Source organism: Eleutherodactylus coqui, chromosome 12 (genome assembly GCF_035609145.1).
Source record: "Eleutherodactylus coqui strain aEleCoq1 chromosome 12, aEleCoq1.hap1, whole genome shotgun sequence".
Classification (NCBI taxonomy): domain Eukaryota; kingdom Metazoa; phylum Chordata; class Amphibia; order Anura; family Eleutherodactylidae; genus Eleutherodactylus; species Eleutherodactylus coqui.
This window is the reverse complement of record NC_089848.1, coordinates 116,010,638-116,032,907: the sequence shown is the minus strand read 5'-3', so window position 1 is coordinate 116,032,907 and position 22,270 is coordinate 116,010,638. Positions and strand designations below refer to the sequence as shown.

At 47.9% G+C, this 22,270-nt stretch overlaps 1 protein-coding gene across 1 annotated transcript in view; it reads right to left on the bottom strand.

Moving 5' to 3' along the window:
* Positions 1-12,180, bottom strand: part of MTPAP (mitochondrial poly(A) polymerase) — a 33,106-nt gene extending 20,926 nt beyond the window's left edge. The window contains exons 1-4 of the mRNA XM_066585199.1: positions 12,042-12,180; positions 11,394-11,563; positions 1,824-2,042; positions 57-278 (exon numbers count right to left, since the gene is read on the bottom strand). Of these exons, the coding sequence (XP_066441296.1) occupies positions 57-278; positions 1,824-2,042; positions 11,394-11,563; positions 12,042-12,144 (714 nt within the window). The 5' untranslated portion in view covers positions 12,145-12,180. The remainder of the gene's footprint in view (positions 1-56; positions 279-1,823; positions 2,043-11,393; positions 11,564-12,041) is intronic.
* Positions 12,181-22,270: the final 10,090 nt, after the last annotated feature.

Sequence of the window (22,270 nt, the reverse complement as noted above, 5' to 3'; positions counted from 1 at the left end):
ACGCGGTGTGCAGAACGCTCGGCCAGCCTCCACGCGCCGGATGACATTTGTCTTACCTTTCCAGGTTTAGATTCTTTAATATCTAAGTTTAAAAACAAATCCAAATCACAGCCCATTTTTCCAAAAGAATTGACGCTGGAGCCGTAGAGCTGCACGGTGGCTTCGGGGAAGTAGGCGGTGGCGATGTCACCCATCAGAGAGCTGACCAGGTAACGAAGTCGGAGGCTGTCCTCTGTCAGCTGGAGCTCGTCTAGTAGGAGAAGCATCTGCTCTTCTGTCTGATGGGGGAGACAATGCAGGAGTTAGCAGGACATACACTGCAGAAAACCACGGAGGGAACACAGTCACACATCAGTTCACACGCCAACCTGCCCTTATTGGTGAGGAGAACGGGGCACCGATGGCGGACCTACCCATTCTGGTGTTCTCTGAATGCCAATAAAGCTGCCCAATGCCGAGCTGTGAGCGAAGGTCCCACTGCAGGACATCGGGCCCTCAGGGTGTCTGTGTATGACAGATTTGTTAATAGCTGCCTGGAGGGCATTCTGTGGGGGGGGCTCTGCTAGCGCCTCCGGTCCTGAGGCTGGAGGGCATTCTGTGGGGGGGGGGGGGGGGGCTCTGCTAGCGCCTCCGGTCCTGAGGCTGGAGGGCATTCTGTGGGGGGGGGGGGGGGGGGGGGGCTCTGCTAGCGCCTCCGGTCCTGAGGCTGGAGGGCATTCTGTGGGGGCTCTGCTAGCGCCTCCGGTCCTGAGGCTGGAGGGCATTCTGTGGGGGCTCTGCTAGCGCCTCCGGTCCTGAGGCTGGAGGGCATTCTGTGGGGGCTCTGCTAGCGCCTCCGGTCCTGAGGCTGGAGGGCATTCTGGGGGGGGGGGGGGGGGGGCTCTGCTAGCGCCTCCGGTCCTGAGGCTGGAGGGCATTCTGTGGGGGGGGGGGGGCTCTGCTAGCGCCTCCGGTCCTGAGGCTGGAGGGCATTCTGTGGGGGCTCTGCTAGCGCCTCCGGTCCTGAGGCTGGAGGGCATTCTGTGGGGGCTCTGCTAGCGCCTCCGGTCCTGAGGCTGGAGGGCATTCTGTGGGGGCTCTGCTAGCGCCTCCGGTCCTGAGGCTGGAGGGCATTCTGTGGGGGCTCTGCTAGCGCCTCCGGTCCTGAGGCTGGAGGGCATTCTGTGGGGGCTCTGCTAGCTCCTCCGGTCCTGAGGCTGGAGGGCATTCTTTAGGGCTCTATTAGCTCCTCCTGGTCCTGGCTATTCTCCTACCCAGCTCTCCTCATGTAATGCCCCGCGTTCTGCCCCATACTCTTGTGCGGACACTAAACCTTCTTGCTGTGGCACGTATGGATGTACCATCCTGGAGGAGCCTCCAACAGGGAAGAAACGCTGAGCAGCACCTCAAGTGGACAGATCGATACCACTGAAGTGGAAGCGGCTTGTGGTTATACTGGGATGCTTAGGCAGTATATTATATACATAGGTGTGCATACAGGTTTGCCTTTTACACTGATCACCAAAGGTGCCTTTTTGGCCCAGTTGAGCTACCTTAAAAAAATAAATTAAAAAAAATCCATACCAGACGGTAGGACATTGTGGCTGACAGGCATCACGTGCTGCTGCATACCTGTACAGTGATCTCCAAAGTTGTGGAAAGAGTAGCTAGTTAGGAGTTTGCGTAACATCCACTCACTTCTAGGAGTTATGAAGACAGTTCAGCCCTGTCTAACCATATTTGGCCGAGAGGAGAACCCCTTTAACTCTTGGTGATAGAAGCTTTTGCAGGTGGTCTTTGCCCTCCTAAGAAAGCTGAATCAGCGTTTCAAATTTTCAACTTACGTTCTCAGCAGCGCATAATTTCATTAACAAACTGTTGATGGGGATGGAGGACTGCGGGCAGCACTTGGGAGGCGGATTCCCCACATCTGCAGTCTTCACTTTGATATATCTTGATTTGTACGGTACTACAAATACATCCGTATCCCTCGGGATTCTAGTGGCGGATAGGAGAGATTCTACACTTTGCAGATCCACAAACTCCACAACAGCATGAGTGCCCTAGAAGGCGACAAAGCAGAAGACGTAGAGGAATAAAAATTAGTTCACTTCTCCATTACAGAGTGGCGGGAGACAACATGTTGGAATGATATTTCCTGTCATACAGTATACGGATTCTCCAGCATTACGCACATAAGGCTTAATCAAAGTGCTAACGACCACTTGTCAATCAGTGTGCGAGTGCTTCACCCCTTAATCACGACGGCGACGTCATCGCAGGTCCTTAAAGGGGTTGTCTCGCGAAATCAAGTGGGTCTATACACTTCTGTATGGCCATATTAATGCACTTTGTAATGTACATTGTGCATTAATTATGAGCCATACAGAAGTTATTCACTTACCTGCTCCGTTGCTGGTGTCCCCGTCGCCATGGTTCCGTCTAATTCTGATGTCTTCTTGCTTTTTTAGACGCGCTTGCGCTGTGCGGTCTTCTCCCTTCGGCTCCGCTCGGCAGCATCGGTGTTTTGGCTCCGCCCCCTTGTACGCGTCATCGCGTAGCTCCGCCCCCATGACGTGGCCGGTTCCAGCCTCCTGATTGGCTGGGATTGGCATGTGACGGGGGCGGAGCTACGCGATGACACGTACAAGGGGCGGAGCCAAAACACCGATGCTGCCGAGCGGAGCCGAAGGGAGAAGACCGCACAGCGCAAGCGCGTCTAAAAAAGCAAGAAGACATCAGAATTAGACGGAACCATGGCGACGGGGACACCAGCAACGGAGCAGGTAAGTGAATAACTTCTGTATGGCTCATATTTAATGCACGATGTATATTACAAAGTGCATTAATATGGCCATACAGAAGTGTATACCCCCACTTGATTTCGCGAGACAACCCCTTTAACTACGTATAAAAACAAAGCCTGACAGCAGCCGTGTGCTCACAGGACCTGTGATCAGTCACATGATCTGAGCTCCGACCGGACATGACAGTGATGTAATCACAGGTCCTTCGTGTTATTAAACACCTGCATAGCCGGACGCATATATCTATATTCCACAACACTTCTACTCGATTCACAACCTGATTGTTTGCTTGGGTTGGCTGATTCACAGCGACTGGTTGTTTGGGTTGAATCGAGCAGAAGTGTTGTGGAGTATAGATATATGAGAGCCGGACAGCAGCCATATCATGTGATCAGTCACATTTTCGGATATCCGCCCCTGATTACATGGCGGTGACGTCATCACAGGGCCTTCATCCTTGTGCACTAAATGAGGAATTATAGGCGGACTGCATTCCCCACAAACCCCCACGGTCTCAGTTGTTATGGATACAGCAGTACTCAGTCTGTAACTGGCTTTGAGAGAGCGGCATACCCAATGTGGAGATTTCAATAAATGACACCTCACAAATGTCCACATCCATAGCTGGCGGTGCCTACTGACTAACATCACAGCAGAGTCCTTTCCCACTATCTTCACATCTCCTGATCATGATATCATGTCATCTCAAGTGCTAAAGCCGCCAAACACCGGTCCAGCCTTCATCTAAATCGTCAACCGTTGTCCAGTGTTGAAACAAACCATTTGTCGTGCAAACATGTCACCACAGAGGGTGCAAGGGTTTGTGGGGGATGTAGTTCGCAATTCGTCATTCAGTACACAAGGAGAACAAAGGACCTGTGATGACATCACCATCATGTGATCAGGAGGTGGAGCTAAAAGCCAATACATGAAATTGTAGGGACAAATGACAGTGCAAAAAAGGACCTTGGAACTATCTGCATAGACTTTGAAGACCTCGAAAAAAAAAGCTGAAGGAACTAGGAGCTCAGGTGGTCTTCCCATCCATCTTCCCAGTAGATGGTCATGGAATAAGAAGATGGAACAGGATTCTAGAGGTGAACAACTGACTACGTCGATGGTGCCGTCAGCAAAGGTTTGGATTCCTAGACCATGGAGTGAATTACTTATATGATGGACTGCTTGCTAGAGACGGGTTGCACCTTACAGACAGGTAAGCATATATTTGGTGGGTGCCTTGCTGCACTCATCAGGAGAGCTTTAAACTAGAAAAATATGGGAAGGGAAGTGAAAGGCAAAAATATACAGCTAATGAATACAACTGAGAACCTTGTTATTAGAAGTGGAAAAAAAAGAACAAAGACAAAAATTCCAGAAGGCAAGTAGAGGAGCAAGAGACCCCGATCACAAACTAACATGTTCCTACACAAATGCACAAAGCTGGGAAACAAACAAGGAGAATTGGAGCTCCTAACACAGGAAAAAAGAAATAAGTCATCGGCATCACGGAATCTTGGTGGGATGATACACATGATTGGATACAAGGCTTGAGGGATACAATGTATTTATAATAAACAGACCTAATAAAAGGGGAGGAGGTGTTGTGTTGTGTTGTATGTTAGGAGAACATTAATCTCCACTGAGATTCAAGCTTCAGAGCTGGGAGTTCTGTAGAAACTGTTTGGGTAAGAATACAAGGAGAGAACAACAGAAAGGACACCATTGTAGGCGTTTACTATAGGCCGCCTGGACAAGCAGAAGATATGGAGGAACTCTTTCTACATCAGATGGCCAAGCTCTGAAAAAAAGCCCAACATAGTGAGCATGGGAGATTTTACCCATCCAGACATTTGGTGGGAATCTCTCAGGTAAAAGTAATGGATCCAACAGATTCTTATCTGCTCTTGCTGACAACTTTATCTTCCAGAAGGTGGAAGAGAAAACAAGGGGATCTGCTATCTTGGACCTAACTCTCACCAACAGGGAGGAAGTAAGGGTGGCTGGGACCTTAAAAGGCAGTGAACATGATATCCTTGGATGTTTGACAACAAGGGGAGGAAGAACTGAGAAGACTCAGACCTAAAAGGTTGGATTTCAGAAAGGCAGATTTTAATGAACTCTGAAAGAGGGTAGGAAGAATCCAATGGCTGGATGTTCTTAAGGACATAAACGTCCAAGAAGGTTGAAAAATATTGTGAAATGAGATTCATCTTTATAAGTGATCTGGAGGAGGGAATACTGATCAAATTTGCCAACAATACAAGGGAGAGAATTCAAAAAGATCTAGAAAAGCTTGCACAGTGGGCGGCGACTAACAGGCTGGTATTTAACAAGGAGAAATGCAAAGTCCTACATCTTGGCAAGAAAAAAAATGTAAAAAGCACATACAGAATGGGAGGAACTGGGCTAAGCAACATTTGTGAAAAAGACTTGGGTATACTCATAGATCACAAACTGAGCATGAGTCAACAATGTGATGCAGCAAAAAAAAAAAAAAAGGCAAAAAAAAACAACACACAATTCTGGGATGTATTAAGAGATGCATAGAGTCTAGATCACGTGAGATAATTATTCTCTCTAGTATTAATTAGTCAGACCTCATCTGGAATACTGTGATCGGTTCTGGCTACCCCAATTTAATAAAAAGACATGGACAAACTGGAGCAAGTTCAGAGAAGAGTTGCCAAGATAGTGTAGTGAGTGGTTCACAAATCACATCCTATGAGAAACAGTTGAAGGATCTGGGAATGTTTAGCAGAAGAGAAGGCTGAGAGGAGACTTAATAGCTGTCTACAAATATCTGAAGGGCTGTCACAGTGCAGAGGGATCAGCCCTATTCTCATCTGCACAAGGAAAGACTAGAGGCAATGGGATGAAACTGAAAGGGAGGAGACACAGATTAGATATTAGACAGTGAAGGAGATCACTGAACTCAGAAAGAGGATAGGAAGAATCCAATGGCTGGATGTTCTTAAGGACAGAAATATCCAAGAAGGTTGGGAAATATTGCGAAATGAGATTCTCAAAGCACAATCGTTAACAATTCCTAAAATAAGGAAGAATGGGAAGCAATTAAAAAAAAAAAAAGAGACCAGGATGGATGAACATAGAACTTGTATTCTAAGGCAGTGTTCCCCAACTCCAGTCCTCAGAGACCGCCAACAGGTCAGGTTTTCAGGATTTCCTCAGGGTTGCACAGGTGATGTAATTATTGTCGGTGCCTCAGACATTGCCACAGGTGTTCTTACCATGGGATATTCTGTAAACATGACCTGTTGGTGGTCCCTGAGGACTGGAGTTGGGGACCCCTGTTCTAAGAGAGCTAGAAAAGCTTGAACAGTTGGCAGCGACTTACAGAATGGTATTTAACAAGGAGAAATACAAAGTCCTACATCCGAGCAAGAAAAATGAAAAAAAAGCACATACAGAATGGGAGGAATTGGGCTAAGGAGCAGCACATGTGAAAAAGACTTGGGTATACTAATAGATCATAGACTGAACATGAGTCAACAATGTGATGCAGCAGCCAAAAAGGCAAACACAATTCTGGGATGTATTAAGAGGAGCATAGAGTCTAGATCACGTGAGGTCATTATCCCCCTCTACTCTTCGTTAGTCAGACCTCATCTGGAATACTGTGTCCAGTTCTGGGCACCCCACTTTATAAAAGACATCGACAAACTGGAGCAAGTTCAGAGAAGAGTTACCAAGATGGTGAGCGGTCTGCAAATCATGTCCTATGAGAAACAGTTGAAGGATCTGGGAATGTTTAGCAGAAGAGAAGGCTGAGAGGAGACTTAATAGCGGTCTACAAATATCTGAAGGGCTGTCACAGTGCAGAGGGATCAGCCCTATTCTCATCTGCACAAGGAAAGACTAGAAGCCATGGGATGAAACTGAAAGGGAGGAGACACAGATTAGATATTAGACAGTGAGGGGGATCAATGAGTGGAACAGGTTAACACGGAAGGTGGGGAGTTCTCCTTCAATAGAAGTCTTCAAACAGACGCTGGGCAGACATCCGGATCCGCGGAACACCCGTACCTGAATTAAAGCTCACTTGTCCAGACGCTGCGGATCTTACCTCAGTCGCGGCCGGATCTTCTTTCTTCAGCCCGGCGGATGTGCCCGAGGCATGCGCGCGGCACGCTGCCAGCGTGCCGAGCACATCCGCCAGGCCGAAGAAAGAAACTCCGGCCGCGACGGAGGGGGGAGACCCGCAGCGTCCAGGACAGGTGAGTTGATTCTTATTTTTCAGCCTCATGTCCCCGGGAAAGAAGGGACCCGCTGCGGATTCTGCATAGAGAATCCGTGGCGGGCCTGATTTTCCCCGTGGACATGAGGCCTTAAGAAGGGAGCCTGGTAACTACAGGAGAAGCGGATGTCACAATATACACTAAATGGGCTACTGCTAGGGAAAAGCGATATGGAAAAAGACCTGGGGGTACGAGTGGACTGTAGACTGAACTGGAGTAAGCAATGCCAGTCAGCTGCTGCAAAGGCAAATAGTCTTGAGGTGCATTAAAAGAGGTATAGGGGCGAGAACATTATCCTCCCACTATATAAGGCACTTGTCAGGCCTCACATGGAATACTGCGTACAGTTCTGGTCACCGGAGCTCAGGAAAGAGGTTACAGTGCTGGAGGGGGTTCAAAGAAGGCAACTAAACTAACACATGGAATACCCAGGACTGCGACGGTAACAAGAGGGCATCCGCTAAGTCTAGAAGAAAGCAGGTTTCATCACTAACATAGAAGGTGGTTCTTTTTGTTAGGGCGCCCACCCACTGGCGTTTTTTTTCCCTGCGAAATTCGCAGCATTTTTTTCTCTGCAGGGGTCTATGGGACTTGTAATGTTAGGCCTCCTTCCCACGAGCGTGACGGGCTCCGCCGCGTAATATTACGCAGTGAAGCCCGTCACGGCGCCCCCCAGAGCCCCTATACTTACCTGCAGGAGATAGCGTGAAAACGCTTCCCCGCCCACCGCCGTCGCGTCGTGTGACACGCCCACCGCGTCACGTGACGCGGCCAGCAGCGTCACGTGACGCGCCGGCCGCGTCAAGTGACGCTGCGGCGGTAGGTGGGGAAGCGTTTTTTCACGCTATCTTCCGCTGGTTACAGCGGGAGATAGCGTGAACGGACGGCTTCCATTAACTGCAATGGAAGCCGTCAGCGCGTACAGCCCGTCCTCACCCGCGGCAAATAGAGCATGCTGCGGGTGAGGACGGGAAAAATCGCGGTGCGTAATTCCGCGGTGGAATTACGCATCGTGAGCATTGTGCTATTAGGTTCAATAGAACCTAATAGCAGGGGGCCACGCAGCGGATTTTTGCCGCGAATTTACGCGGCGTAAATCCATTCGTGGGAAGGAGGCCTTAAAATCGCGATCGCGCAAAATCGCAATTTACCGCGAAATCGCGATCTTGCGCGATCGCGATTTTAACATTACAAGTCCCATAGACCCCTGCAGAGAAAAAAATGCTGCGAATTTCACAGGGAAAAAAAAACTCCAGTGGGTGGGCGCCCTTAGAGCAGTGAGACTGTGGAACTCTCTGCCTGAGGACGTGGTGAAGGCAGAATCCATAGATGAGTTTAACCCCTTAATGACGCGGCCCCTTTTTTTCCCCCATTTTCGCCCCCCACCCCCCACCCACCCACCTTTTACAAAATTCTAAGTGGAGTAAGATTAAAAAACAAAACACGACATTCCACCATCTTTCAGTGCGCCTTGTTTCTACGGCGCACAAACTGCAACAAAAATGACAGGATAACTTTATTCTCTGGGTCAGTGTGATTACAATAACGTGTGTGTGGTGTGTGTATAATGCTATAGCATTACGTCATACTGTGATTTGACAGGCAGTCTATCAAGCCACCCCACGTGGATGGCTTTTCAGAAGGTCCCTGGCTGCCATGACACCTGCACGGCTCCCCCGATTTCACCATGGGGAGGCGGTGCAGAACCCCCTAACTTTAAGTGCCGCTGTCAGAATTGACAGCGGCATTTATAGGGTTAACAGGTGCGATTGGTCGCACGACCAATTGCAGCTACTGCCACAGGTGTCAGCTGTAATATACAGCCGATGCCTGCGCTGTATGAAGAGGTCGCCCCGCAATCTCTCTTCATACATACCCTGACACTAGGATGTACCCTTACTCCCTTGGTCGTTAAGAGGTTAAGATGGACTAGATGCCTTTGTGTGATATTACTGGATACAGACATTAGGTGACCAGCGGGGTTGGTGATCCGGGTATCTTCCTACTGCCGGACTTGGAGTCAGGTAGGAATTTTCCAAATGTTGATCCAGGGATTATTCTGCCATTATGGAGTCGGGAAGGAATTTTTTTCCCCCAAAATGGGGTAAGTCGGCTTCTGCCTCATTGGGGTTTTTTTTAGATGGTTGGAAACAGGCTAAACTGGAAGAATATTTGTCTTTTTTCCGCCTGGCATACTCTGATACTATGTAGTGATATTCCCTCTGTGGGTAAGAAGGGAAGGACCCAAAAATGGTGCAGAGTCTACTACAAGCGAGGAACAAGGAAGGACCCCATATACGCTGTGGAACGTGTCCCACGTGACCATCCAGAGCATAAGAGATTGCTTCACTATATGCCGCAGGTCCGGGAAATAACCCTATTATCACGTTGAAGCGTTATAAGATTTCTGCTGATGGACTCCACAGCTTATACATAGAGCCACACGGCGCTCCTTCCCTTCTGAGGCGGCCGTGCGCCCAAACAGCGGTTTACGTCCACAGACTGGGCCTTCCGGGAGGAACAGGTAACACACCGTGGGGTGACTGCTCTCCTTATCAAGAGATAAACCTAGATACTTCTGGAAAATTGGAATTTTTCGTTTTCAAATTGAAATGTGAAAGTCACACAACACCTGCAGGGTCCGACCCTCGATGAATTCCCTGCGGGGGTCGAGTCTCCAACATGGGCTCCCCAATGTACTGGTACCTCAGGGGCTACAAACAACATGGCGCTGTATTGCTGGAATCATTCTCCTCCGAGCCCACCGTGTGCCAAACAGCAGTTACACCCACATATGGGGCATCGCTAACAACTGCAGAACCCGGAGACTCCTGCATCTCATCCCAAACCTCCTGCAAGAAGATTCATACAAAACTAAAAGGCTGCAAACAAATTGGAGGTCTAATTTCGGATGCACTTTTCTTTACGTCCTGTAAAACATCTAGAGGGTTAATACACTTCCTAAACGCCATTTTGAATACTTTGAGGGGTGCAGTTTTTAAAGTGTGGCGATTCATGGGGGTTTTCTGATATAAAGGTCCTTAAAAGCCATCTGAAAAGTTACTGTGAACTTCAATACTTCAAAACAAACACTTATAAAGGACTGCAAGAAAATGTCAATTATTGACGACTCAAAGTAGGAAAATTACTAGTTTGTCTAAACTTTTAGTAAACGTTGATTTTTTTTTTTCCTAATAAAGAAAAAAAAATGTATTGATGCAAATTTACCGCTAATATAAAGGACAACATATCCTAGGAAAACCAATCTCAGAATTAGATGGATGACTAGAAGCATTCGAGACCTACTATGGCATCCAGCAACAGACGCCAGGTCCTTAACCCCTTAGTCACGCCGCCTATTTTGGGCTTAAGAACGCAACGATTTTTGGCGGATTTTCATCTCCATTTTTCAAAAGTCATAACTTTTTAACTTTTCTGTCGACGCGGCCGTATAAGGCCTTGTTTATCACGTGGCGAGCTGTGGTTTTTGATGGCGCCATTTTTGGGTACATGGACTATATTGTAAAACTTTTTTTTTTTTTTTTTATAATAACAGTAAAAGAAAACGCATCAATTCTGCCATAGATTTTTTTTTTTTTACAGCGTTAATCATGCAGCATAAATGGCACAATCCATTCTTTCTGCGGGTCGGTACGATTACAACGATACCAAAATTCTTATTTTTATTTTTTTTTTTTTTAGGTTTTTCCACTTTTCTGCAATAAAAACCCTTTTTTGGGTTTTGTTTTTTTTTTTAAATGGGTGCATTCAAAGTCCTATAGCTTTTATTTTTCTATGGACGGAGCTCTGTGAGGCCTTGTTTTTTGCGAGCTGTAGTTTTTATTGGTACCATTTTGGGGTACATACAGCTTTTTTAACCACTTTTATTGCGTTTTTAGGAAAGCAAAACACTAAAAAAATTAGCATTTTGCCTCCGTTTTATAGCTTTTCTTACGTTTTTCCCCATGCAGAATTAAAAGCACGTGCAACTCATTGTACGCTTCGTTACGGACACGACAATACCAAATATGTGGGATTTTAATTTTTTTTAACCTTTTATGCTAATATGTGAAAAAGCACAAAAAAGGTTTTTTTTACATGTTTCTTTTTTGTACATTTTTCTCTTTTTTTTTTTTTTTTTTTTAAACACACTATTTGTGTCCCTCTAGGGGACTTACAGCACCGATGATCGCTGTGATAAGGCATGGCAGGACTACTACGATCACAGGCTCTGGCAATACAGGCCGGATAGCGCGAGATCGCTTAGGCGCTGGAGCGGAAAGGGGTTAAAGGGTTAACGCCAAAATCCATAGGTCAGTGTGCGTCTGAGGAACGCGGCACCAATACTTACACGACTGTCAAAGAAAAAGTGATTGGCCACTTCTCCAAACTGCGACAGATACTTTAGGAAGCGGTTCTCGTTGACGTTCCTGATGCACGCCACCAACACGGAATGCTTGGCTTGCTCTTGGCGTATTCGCTGCACGCACGAAAAGCTGCTTTTTGCGGTACGATGCCGGTCTGGGAAGGACAAACAACAGTATTGCATTATGTGGATAATTTAACCCCTTGAAGCCTCTTTTATCTCTCGTGTGCCGCGGCGACAACGGCTCGCTTTTATTGCGGGGAAATCCAAGCAATTTCCCTTCCCGCCGTACTGAAGTCACCGACAGCGAGCCGCTCCACATACGGATTCCTGCGCCGATTCTTCTGTAAGCCACTGAGGGAACTTACCCTGACAAAAACGGAAGGCGCCGCCGCGGATCCACACAAGGCGCCGGCGGGAGCACAGAAAGGCAAATAGGCAACATTGTGGAACGGCGAGCGCACGGCCCGGAGGCCAATCAGCAGCCACAATACCGATTCTGGGGGTTGTCCATCGCAAAATCAGCACCAAACCCCAAAAGTGAGAATCACCCCCAAACGTCCCGAAAACACAAATACCAACCCCCCTCAGTCCCATCAGCAGCCTGCTCCGCCGTACGTGCAGAGACCTCACCCGGGTTTTCCGCCGCCAGCGGCCGCTGCCTCCTCCCCGCTGAGCTGCTCAGGGCCCGGCGCGCAGCCCTCAGCACGGACTCCAACCGGCTGCAGGCCACCATGGCGCTGCCGAGAACTCACTTCCGCGCATGCGTGCCACTTACCTACGGCGCCCCAGACGGCTCAAAACACTTGAGGAACGGGCGGTGCGCGCTGGAGAGCGCGTGCCGGGTGACGTCGTGTCGTCTAGAGGACAGCAGGCCGGATGTAGCATGCAGCTTTTCCCTTAATGCCTCCTTCTCTCAGTGTTTCCTTTGTAGTATTATTTGCTTTTCCTTCATGGAACTTCTAATGGGTTCCGCAGTAGCTGTAGTCCGGCACTGGAAGTTGTACCTGGCCACTGGGACCCTGTATGAACGGAGCAGTTAATCTCTGCAGGGCAGCTGGAGGTCGCAGGGCCATAGATTATAGATCCCCAGGGTCAAAGATTATAGATCCCTAGGGTCAGAGATCCCCATGGTCATAGATCTCCAGTCAAAAGATTAAAGATCCTAAAGTCATAGATCATAGATCCCCACAGTCATAGATTATACATCCCCAGGGTCAAAGATTATAGATCCCTAGGGTCATAGATCCCCCAGTTCGTAGATTAGAAATCCGCAGGGTCATAGATTATAGATTCCCAAGGCCACAGAGTATGGACCCGCAGGGTTATAGATCATAGATCCCTATGGTCATAGATTAGATCACCAGGGTCATAGATTCCCAGTGTCATAGATCATTGATCCCCTGGGTCATAGATTATCGATCTCCAGGGTCATAGATCCCTAGGGTCAGATCATAAATCCCCAGGGCCATAGATTATAGAATCTTAGGTAATAGATCCTCAGGGTCATAGATTATAGATCCCCTGAGCCATAGATCATAAATCCCCAGGGTCATAGATCCCCAGAGACATGGATTATTCGTCCCCAGGGTCATACTTCATAGATCCCAAGGGTTAAAGATCATAAATTCTCAAGGCCATAGATCCAGTGTCATAGATCATTGATACACAGGGTTATAGTTTATAGAGCCCCATTGTCTAAGATCATAAATCCTCTGGGTCATGTGTTATAGATCCCCAGGGTGCTAAATCCACAGGGTCAAAGATTAGAGATCCCTACGGTGATAGATTATTAGATCCTTAGGATCACAGATTATAGATCTCCAGGGTCATAGATTATAGCTTTTTACATCATAGATCCCCAGCATCATAGTTCATAGATCCCCGGGTTTGTAGATTACACTAGTCAACAAATTGTAACTTTTTTTCTGTTTCTGGTTTGCAAATAGGTTGATTCACCTAGTTTTGGGGTGCTACATTCAGTGGAAGAATCAGATTCTATCTATCCCATCACATTTCTAAAATACACGACACTAAGGCCTCATGTCCACGGGGAAAATCAGGCCCGCTACGGATTCTCCATGTAGAATCTGCAGCGGGTCCCTCCTGCCCCGCAGACATGAGCGCTGAAAATAAGAATAAATAAGAATAAACTCACCTCTTGCCCGCTCCGTTTCTTCTCTTCGCCGCGGCCGGATCTTCTTTCTTCGGTTCGGCGGATGTGCATGATGACGTCGGTGACGTGCCCCGCGCATGCGCCGGCCCGAAGCAAAATGATCCGGCCGCGACTGAGAGAAGATGGCGCCGCGGCGAAGAGAAGAAACGGAGCGTGTGAGTAAACTCTGATTTTTGTCTCCCGCGGATCCGGACGGCTTCCATAGGCTTCAATAGAAGCCCGCGGGAGCCGACCCCGCGGGAGACCCGCATGAAAATGGAGCATGGTCCAGATTTTTTCATGCTCCATTTTTTTTAAAATCCCTTTTATTGACCATCCGCGGGTCTTTATCTACCCTGCGGGTGGTCAATGCATCCCTATGGGGTGCGGATCCGCGCGCGGGAGAAGAGTTAAAATCTGCTGCGGATTTTAATTCTTATTTTGCCCGTGGACATGAGCCCTAATACAGAGACAATAATACAGTATTGGTAAATATTGACTGGTTTCAAATACAAAACAAATTATGCTCAGAACTCACTAACATTGTTATGTCCGTGCGGCGGACGCAGGAAGGTGTCCGAATAAAACCACAACTCTCATAATGTTGCATGGACCAATTACACCTCTGCAGGTAAAGATGAAAGGACATCTGTCCCTTACTAATCAGGGAAAGTGCGGATCCCCTGCTTTCGTGATTGTCCCGATAAGGACAGCGCCACGGTCTTCATCTGGGACCTGGCTCTCCCTGATTAGGAATCTGGAGAGAAGTACAAAACACACGTAGGACACTGAACACAGAACACGACAGTTCACACGTCTAGCCATCTGCACAGACTTACAAAACAAGTTGCTGTTCACACCTACACACACGGTAATGCATACAACATAGAACAGGAACCCCACCCAGAACTCACATGCATACAGATAGTAAACCATAACTAGTCCAAGTGTCCTCACACCAGGGGAATAGAGTCAGCCACTGTGCTGACATACAGGGGACAGTGTCAGGCATCACCCACCTGACACACACATAGGACATCAGACGCACCTGCAAAAGGATAGGGAGAAACCTGCGGGTGTATGCACCTGTGCAGTCACCGTACCACACACTACTAGATGCATTCACCCCAGAATGCAAGGAGGGGAGGGACAGCAGGTGTCCAGACTCTCCTCAGGGAAGGTGAGAGAGACACTTCAGACAAGCATGCATGACACCAGCTCTGAGTGGGATTAACACAGAATGCAAAGACAAGATAAAATGACCAGTATCTTCTACCAAGAGATGCTGGTATTAATGTGCAGCAGACCAGAGGGGATTGGCTAGAGAAACACCACAACCAGCCAGCTCAATTATCTCTCACCTGTGAAGCTGTGCTCATGGAAACCTGTAGAACCACAAGTCCCAGACGCACAACCTAACACTAAGATTTATATATTGTACGTTCAAACTGATTTGGTTTGGCAAAATGGGATGGTGAAGTTTTACTCTTTTATCACTGAAGGCACCCAAATTTTCCAGGAAGAAATCAAGGTCTGAATGTAAGAAGTGAATTTTTAGAAACAGTCTACAACCCATGTGTTAGGTTGTGCTGGCTGGGATCTGTTGTACTATGGTTTCTAGCAGCACAAGACGACAGGTGCAGCATAATTGTGCTGGCTGGATGTGGTGATCTCATGCTAGCCAATCCCCTGGGTCTTTGCCCACACAGACCTAACATAATGCACCCCCTTTTGTAACTGGGGAGGCATTATGTTAGTATGTTGTTGTACATTATGTTGCTACGCATTATGTGTTCACATGCAGTTTCCCCGTATTTTCCCGCAGATGGTTTGGACACCTGCTGTTCCTCCCCTCCTGGCATTCTGGGATGGTGCACCCAGGAGAGTGTGGGACAGTAACCGCACAGGTGCAGCTGTTCGCAGGATTCTCCTTTCCCTTGGCAGGTGCGGCCTCCAAACATCTGATTTTCTTGTGCATGGTGCAGGCTAGGTGATGCCGGCCACGATTTGTCCTTTCCTTGTACGGTGGGTGTCGTGGCTTCATACAGCTACGATGGCATGCATGTCGTGTTGAGTGGTGTTTATAAATTATGTCTGCATTCCGTCCTGTCTGATTTATACGTCCATTGGTTGCTGGACGCACGGTTCCCGTCTCTGTATGTCTACTCCTTCGTTGGTAGCTGGACGCCCGATCCGAATCCTTTCCCCTAGTCCGTTGGCTGGAGGATGTTGGGGCTTTGTTTGGTCTGTTTTGTCTGTCTTGTTTTTGCTTTGTTGTCAGTTTCCCCCTGGTTCTGTGTATCACCCTTTCAGGGATAACAGGCCAGAGGTTCCAGTGTGGGGCCACCTTTATTGAGGCGATCCCCATTTTGTCCTGGTGTCCGTACAGTGGCGAGGTGCGCCCAGCGGATGTAATACATGACCAGCCGTTCCGTTTTCTGCAGTCCCCTGTGTGGTATGTACCTGAGCTTTTTCCCTTATCATGCTGACTGGCTGGCATCTGCATCAGGCCCGTAGTGATAAGTCCTGTGCAAGCTATGTCAGTAGGGAGGGTTGCCATGTTTTCCCCTCTGGCTTCGTGCACGTTAAGTGTTAAGTTTGCTCCCTCCTTTACAGGATATGTTGTGTGTTTGCATCAGGCCCGTTGGATAAGTCCTGTGCTACGCCTATCCTGGTTGAGACATATTTTCGGCAGTACTAGGCAGTTGGGTAAGTCCTGTACTGCGTAGGTGACTTTTGGAGGAGTTGCATAATTTTTTTATGCGCAAAGGGTCCAGAGGCCCCTTTTTTAAAGGGGGGGTTCTGTTGGGTTGTGCTGGCTGGGATCTGTTGTACTATGGTTTCTAGCAGCACAAGCCCACAGGTGCAGCATAGTTGTGCTGGCTGGATGTGGTGATCTCCTGCTAGCCAATCCCCTAGGTCTTTGCTCACATATAAACCCGGCTCCTGTCAGTGTCTGTTTGGTGTTCAGGGTGAGCAGTCATGTATCCTTGTCCATTGTAGCTTGCTGTGAGTTTGTTGGTTCATGTCCGTTTGTACGTTTATTTTCTGTCAGTTTGTTCTGCTGAGTTTGTTTGCTATTTCTGCGCTAGGGTGGCCCTTAGGGTCCTCTAGTAGATGTGTCTTGCTAATGTAGGGACCGCAAAGACACGAGGAGCTTTATCGTGGCTCGTGTCGTGGTTCAATGTATGAACCAATATCTTGCACTTCTATAGCTATATCATCTACTTATGTATACAGGTATGCATGGCGAGAGTTGTGATCATTTGTCAGTCCTTAAATTGTGTCTGTCCGTCTGTCCAGTCCGCAGTAGGCAGTGTTCTGTCCAGTTGGTGTTTTGGTCAGAACGTCCAGTCTGAAGTCCGTCTTAGGTTCCCTTGTTTGTGCTATAACCAGCCTGTTTTGGGCATGTTCGTGTGGGCCTTGTGCTTATTTGCCCAAACGAACATAACACCATGTTCTTGTAGCTGTCCAATAGATCACTCTATAGATACCTAGTTATTGTCTTTTCTTTTGCCGAAAAAACCATACACAGTCACTTTGAAAGAGGACCAAGTGGCTAATTTGAGATTTCTGATTTTAGTATCAAAGGTTGGATCTTTCAGTGATTTTTAGTTTTCCGTCACTCAATTTTGGAAACATTTTTCAAATGTTTGAATGCCTGACCTTCTTTATCAAGAGCTTTTATGAAGTTCTTCATCAGGCCCAACTGGATATGTAGCGGAGGCAAAATGAATTCACTCAGCTCAACCAATGGAGTATTCTTCATGCCTCCAGTATCAAAGCCATGCTTTCATATGATTCTCTCATGTCTACTGCATGGGCCAAAGGCAGTGACTGGAGTCTATTGCCAGAAAAGATGTTACAGTGCTGGAGGGGGTTCAAAGAAGGGCAACTAAACTAATAAGTGGAATGAGAGGACTGGAATACCCAGAGAGGCACCAAAACTGGGATTATTTACCCCGGAAAAAAGACGGCTAAGGGGCGACCAAATAACCATGTATAAATACATGAGGGGACGATACAAGGATCTCTCCCAGGATCTGTTTATACCCAGGACTGCGACAGTAATAAGAGGGCATCCGCTACGTCTAGAGGAAAGCAGGTTTCATCACCAACACAGAAAAGGGTTCTTTACTGTAAGAGCAGTGAGACTGTGGAACTCTCTGTCTGAGGACGTGGTGATGGCAAAATCCATAGAGGAGTTTAAGATGGGACTTGATGTCTTTATGGAGCGAAGGATATTACAGGATATAAATCTTAGGTTAATTATTTATCCGGGTTTACAGGCAGGTAGGAACCATTAGGGGTTGATCCAGGGAACAGTCTGATTGCCATTAGGGAGTCAGGAAGGAATTTTTCCCCCAAAAGGGCTAATTGGCTCCTGCTCTTGGTTTTTTTTTGCCTTTCTCTGGATCAACAACACAGGAGAATAACAGGCTGGACTAAATGGACATTGTCTTCATTCAGCCTTACATACTATGTTACTATTATGAAAGGAAAAACAGAATCTCAGCGCCTCACATATAATAAAAATAATCAAATATAATAAATGGTGAGTGTCCACTCACCTGGTGCACAGCGGACCCCTCTGCACAAAGGAGCCACCGGCACCCAGTTTCTACGATAGCTTCTCAAAAAGGAACCTGGTCCCCAATCCTAAATCCTAGGAGAGACGTCCCGGGGTAGAAAGCCCTCGCATGGGCTTCAAATATCCAAAATGGCAAACAAGAAAAAAGAACCCCCGTGCTCCGGAACCAGGACCACAGTCTATATTAATATTCCACTTTATTAATGCGACGCGTTTCAACGGACACAGCCGTCTTTTTGAAGCATAACACAAAACAAACAACATCCATCTTTATATATACAAATAAATTAGTGTTTCACTCACAGCACTGGATCACGGAAGACGCCGCGTCTCGGCGCCATCTTCGATTCACATAGTAATCATGTGGCATGACACGTCACCGGTATCATTCATAAAAAAGGATCCTTACTACGATCCCTTGTCCGAACATTATCACATGATCAGACAAAACCATCTCCTAAATATTACACATATATTCTCTCATAGGTGTTCAAAAATAGTATAATATCAATCTTATTCTAGATTTTAAACCAAATTTATATTATTATTACATGTCCCTTGTATAGAAACATATATAAACTTAAATTATAAATATGTCTCGTAATAAACCATTTCTACAAAGGAAAAAAAAACAACCATTAAATTATTCCATATTCCCTCTAATAAAACATAAATAATATATAAATAAACCATATGAATTTACAAACTATACCAACTATTGTATCACATTTATATCTAATCATTAGAGATGAGCGAGCACCAAAATGCTCGGGTGCTCGTTACTCGGGACCAACTTTTCGCGATGCTCGAGGGTTCGTTTCGAGTAACGAACCCCATTGAAGTCAATGGGCGACCCGAGCATTTTTGTATTTCGCTGATGCTCGCTAAGGTTTCCTTGTGTGAAAATCTGGGCAATTCAAGAAAGTGATGGGAACGACACAGCAACGGATAGGGCAGGCGAGGGGCTACATGTTGGGCTGCATCTCAAGTTCACAGGTCCCACTATTAAGCCACAATAGCGGCAAGAGTGCCCCCCCCCCCTCCCAAAAACTTTTACTTCTGAAAAGCCCTCATTAGCAATGCATACCTTAGCTAAGCACCACACTACCTCCAACAAAGCACAATCACTGCCTGCATGACACTCCACTGCCACTTCTCCTGGGTTACATGCTGCCCAACCCCCCGCACGACCCAGTGTCCACAGCGCACACCAAAGTGTCCCTGCGCAGCCTTCAGCTACCCTCATGCCACACAACCCTCATGTGTATTTAGAAGTGCGTCTGCCATGAGGAGGAACCGCAGGCACACACTGCAGAGGGTTGGCACGGCTAGGCAGCGACCCTCTTTAAAAGGGGCGGGGCGATAGCCCACAATGCTGTACAGAAGCAATGAGAAATAGAATCCTGTGCCACCGCCATCAGGAGCTGCACACGTGGGCCTAGCAATGGGGAACCTATGTGCTACACACTATTCATTCTGTCAAGGTGTCTCTGCATGCCCCAGTCAGACCGGGCTTTTTAATTCATAGACACAGGCAGGTACAACTCCCTATTGTGAAGTCCCTGTCGACCGACAGCATGGGTGGCTCCCTGGAACCCACCGGCGATACACAAAAATATCCCATTGCATTGCCCAACACAGCTGAGGTAGTAATGTCGTGCTTAATGCAGGTGGGCTTCGGCCCACACTGCATGCCCCAGTCAGACTGGGGTTCTTTAGAAGTGGAAACAGATGCATTTATAATTCCCTGTGGACCCACAGCATGGGTGGGTGCCAGGAAGCCACCGGCGGTACATAGAAATATCCCATTGCATTGCCCAACACAGCTGAGGTAGTAATGTCGTGCTTAATGCAGGTGGGCTCCGGCCAACACTGTATGCCCCAGTCAGACTGGTAATATGTACCTTAACAGTAACCGCGTTGGTGGTAATGTGGTGGTGACTGCGGACCTAGTAGCACGGTTTTATTTTGTTGGTTTTCGGAATGTGGCCAGGATTAAGTGGGCCGTGGCGGGGGATGTTTTGGAGGCACTACGTGTCCTCTCCACGTGTCCATGGTTATATGCACCTTAACAGTAACAGCGTTGGTGGGAAATGGCCTCGCCGCCATCATGTCTTTGGGAAGCCTCTGTTTCCACACCCCAGAGACATACCATTAGCAGCGGTATAGGCAGAGCCCAGAATTAGTAACATTTCAGCCGTAGCATTAGCGACAGGCCCCACTAACATATCACTAGCAGCATTATAGGGGGAGCACAGTCTTAGTTCCATTTCAGTAATAGTAGCAGCCTACACAGGCCCCAGTAACAATTCCGAAGCAGCAGTATAGGAGGAGCATAGTCTTAGTTCCATTTAAGTCATTGTAGCAGCCTACACAGGCCCCAGTAACAATTCCGAAGCAGCAGTATAGTGGGAGCGCAGTCTTAGTTCGATTTCAGTAGCTGCAGTATAGCCAAGGCCCAAGTTACATTTATGTAGCTAAAGTGTAGGCCAACCCCACACACACTTCTGTACCATGAGTGCAGGCGAAGAACATACAAATTGCTATGATTACACTGTAGGTGAGGGCCCCAAAACATTGGTGTACCAACAGTACTAATGTACCTCAGTAAAAATTGGCCATGGCCAACCAAGATGGCAGGTGAAACCCATTAATCGCTTTGGTTAATGTGGCTTAAGTGGTAACTAGGCCTGGAGGCAGCCCAGTTTAACGAAAAATTGGTTCAAGTTAAAGTTTCAACGCTTTTAAGAGCATTGAAACGTATAAAAAATTTTTAGAAAAATTATATGAGTGAGCCTTGTGGCCCTAAGAAAAATTGCCCGTTCAGCGTGATTACGTGAGGTTTCAGGAGGAGGAGCAGGAGGAGGAGGAGGAGGAATATTAGACACAGATTGATGAAGCAGAAATGTCCCCGTTTTGGATGGTGAGAGAGAACGATGCTTCCATCCGCGGGCGCAGCCTACGTATTGCTTACGTATCGCTGCTGTCCGCTGGTGGAGAAGAGAAGTCTGGGGAAATCCAGGCTTTGTTCATCTTGATGAGTGTTAGCCTGTCGGCACTGTCGGTTGACAGGCGGGTACGCTTATCTGTGATGATTCCCCCAGCGCACTAAACACCCTTTCCGACAAGACGCTAGCCGCAGGACAAGCAAGCACCTCCAGGACATACAGCGCTAGTTCAGGCCACGTGTCCAGCTTCGACACCCAGTAGTTGTAGGTGGCAGAGGCGTCACGGAGGACGGTCGTGCGATCGGCTACGTACTCCCTCACCATCCTTTTACAGTGCTCCCGCCGACTCAGCCTTGACTGGGGAGCGGTGACACAGTCTTGCTGGGGAGCCATAAAGCTGTCCAGGCCCTTAAAGACTGTTGCACTGCCTGGGCTGTACATGCTGCTCGATCTACGCACCTCCCCTGCTACCTGGCCCTCGGAACTGCGCCTTCTGCCACTAGCGCTGTCGGATGGGAATTTTACCATCAGCTTGTCCGCCAGGGTCCTGTGGTATAGCAACACTCTCGAACCCCTTTCCTCTTCGGGAATGAGAGTGGGAAGGTTCTTATAGCGTGGGTCGAGCAGTGTGTACACCCAGTAATCCGTAGTGGCCAGAATGCGTGTAACGCGAGGGTCACGAGAAAGGCATCCTAACATGAAGTCAGCCATGTGTGCCAGGGTACCTGTACGCAACACATGGCTGTCCGCACTAGGAAGATCACTTTCAGGATCCTCCTCCTCCTCAGGCCATACACGCTGAAATGATGACAGGCAAGCAGCATGGGTACCGTCAGCAGTGGACCAAGCTGTCTCTTCCCCCTCCTCCTCCTCATGCTCCTCCTCCTCCTCCTCCTCCTGAACGCGCTGAGATATAGACAGGAGGGTGCTCTGACTATCCAGCGACATACTGTCTTCCCCCGGCTCTGTTTCCGAGCGCAAAGCGGCTGCCTTTATGGTTTGCAGGGAACTTCTCAAGATGCATAGCAGAGGAATGGTGACGCTAATGATTGCAGCATCGCCGCTCACCACCTGGGTAGACTGCTCAAAGTTTCGAAGGACCTGGCAGATGTCTGCCAACCAGGCCCACTCTTCTGAAAAGAATTGAGGAGGCTGACTCCCACTGCGC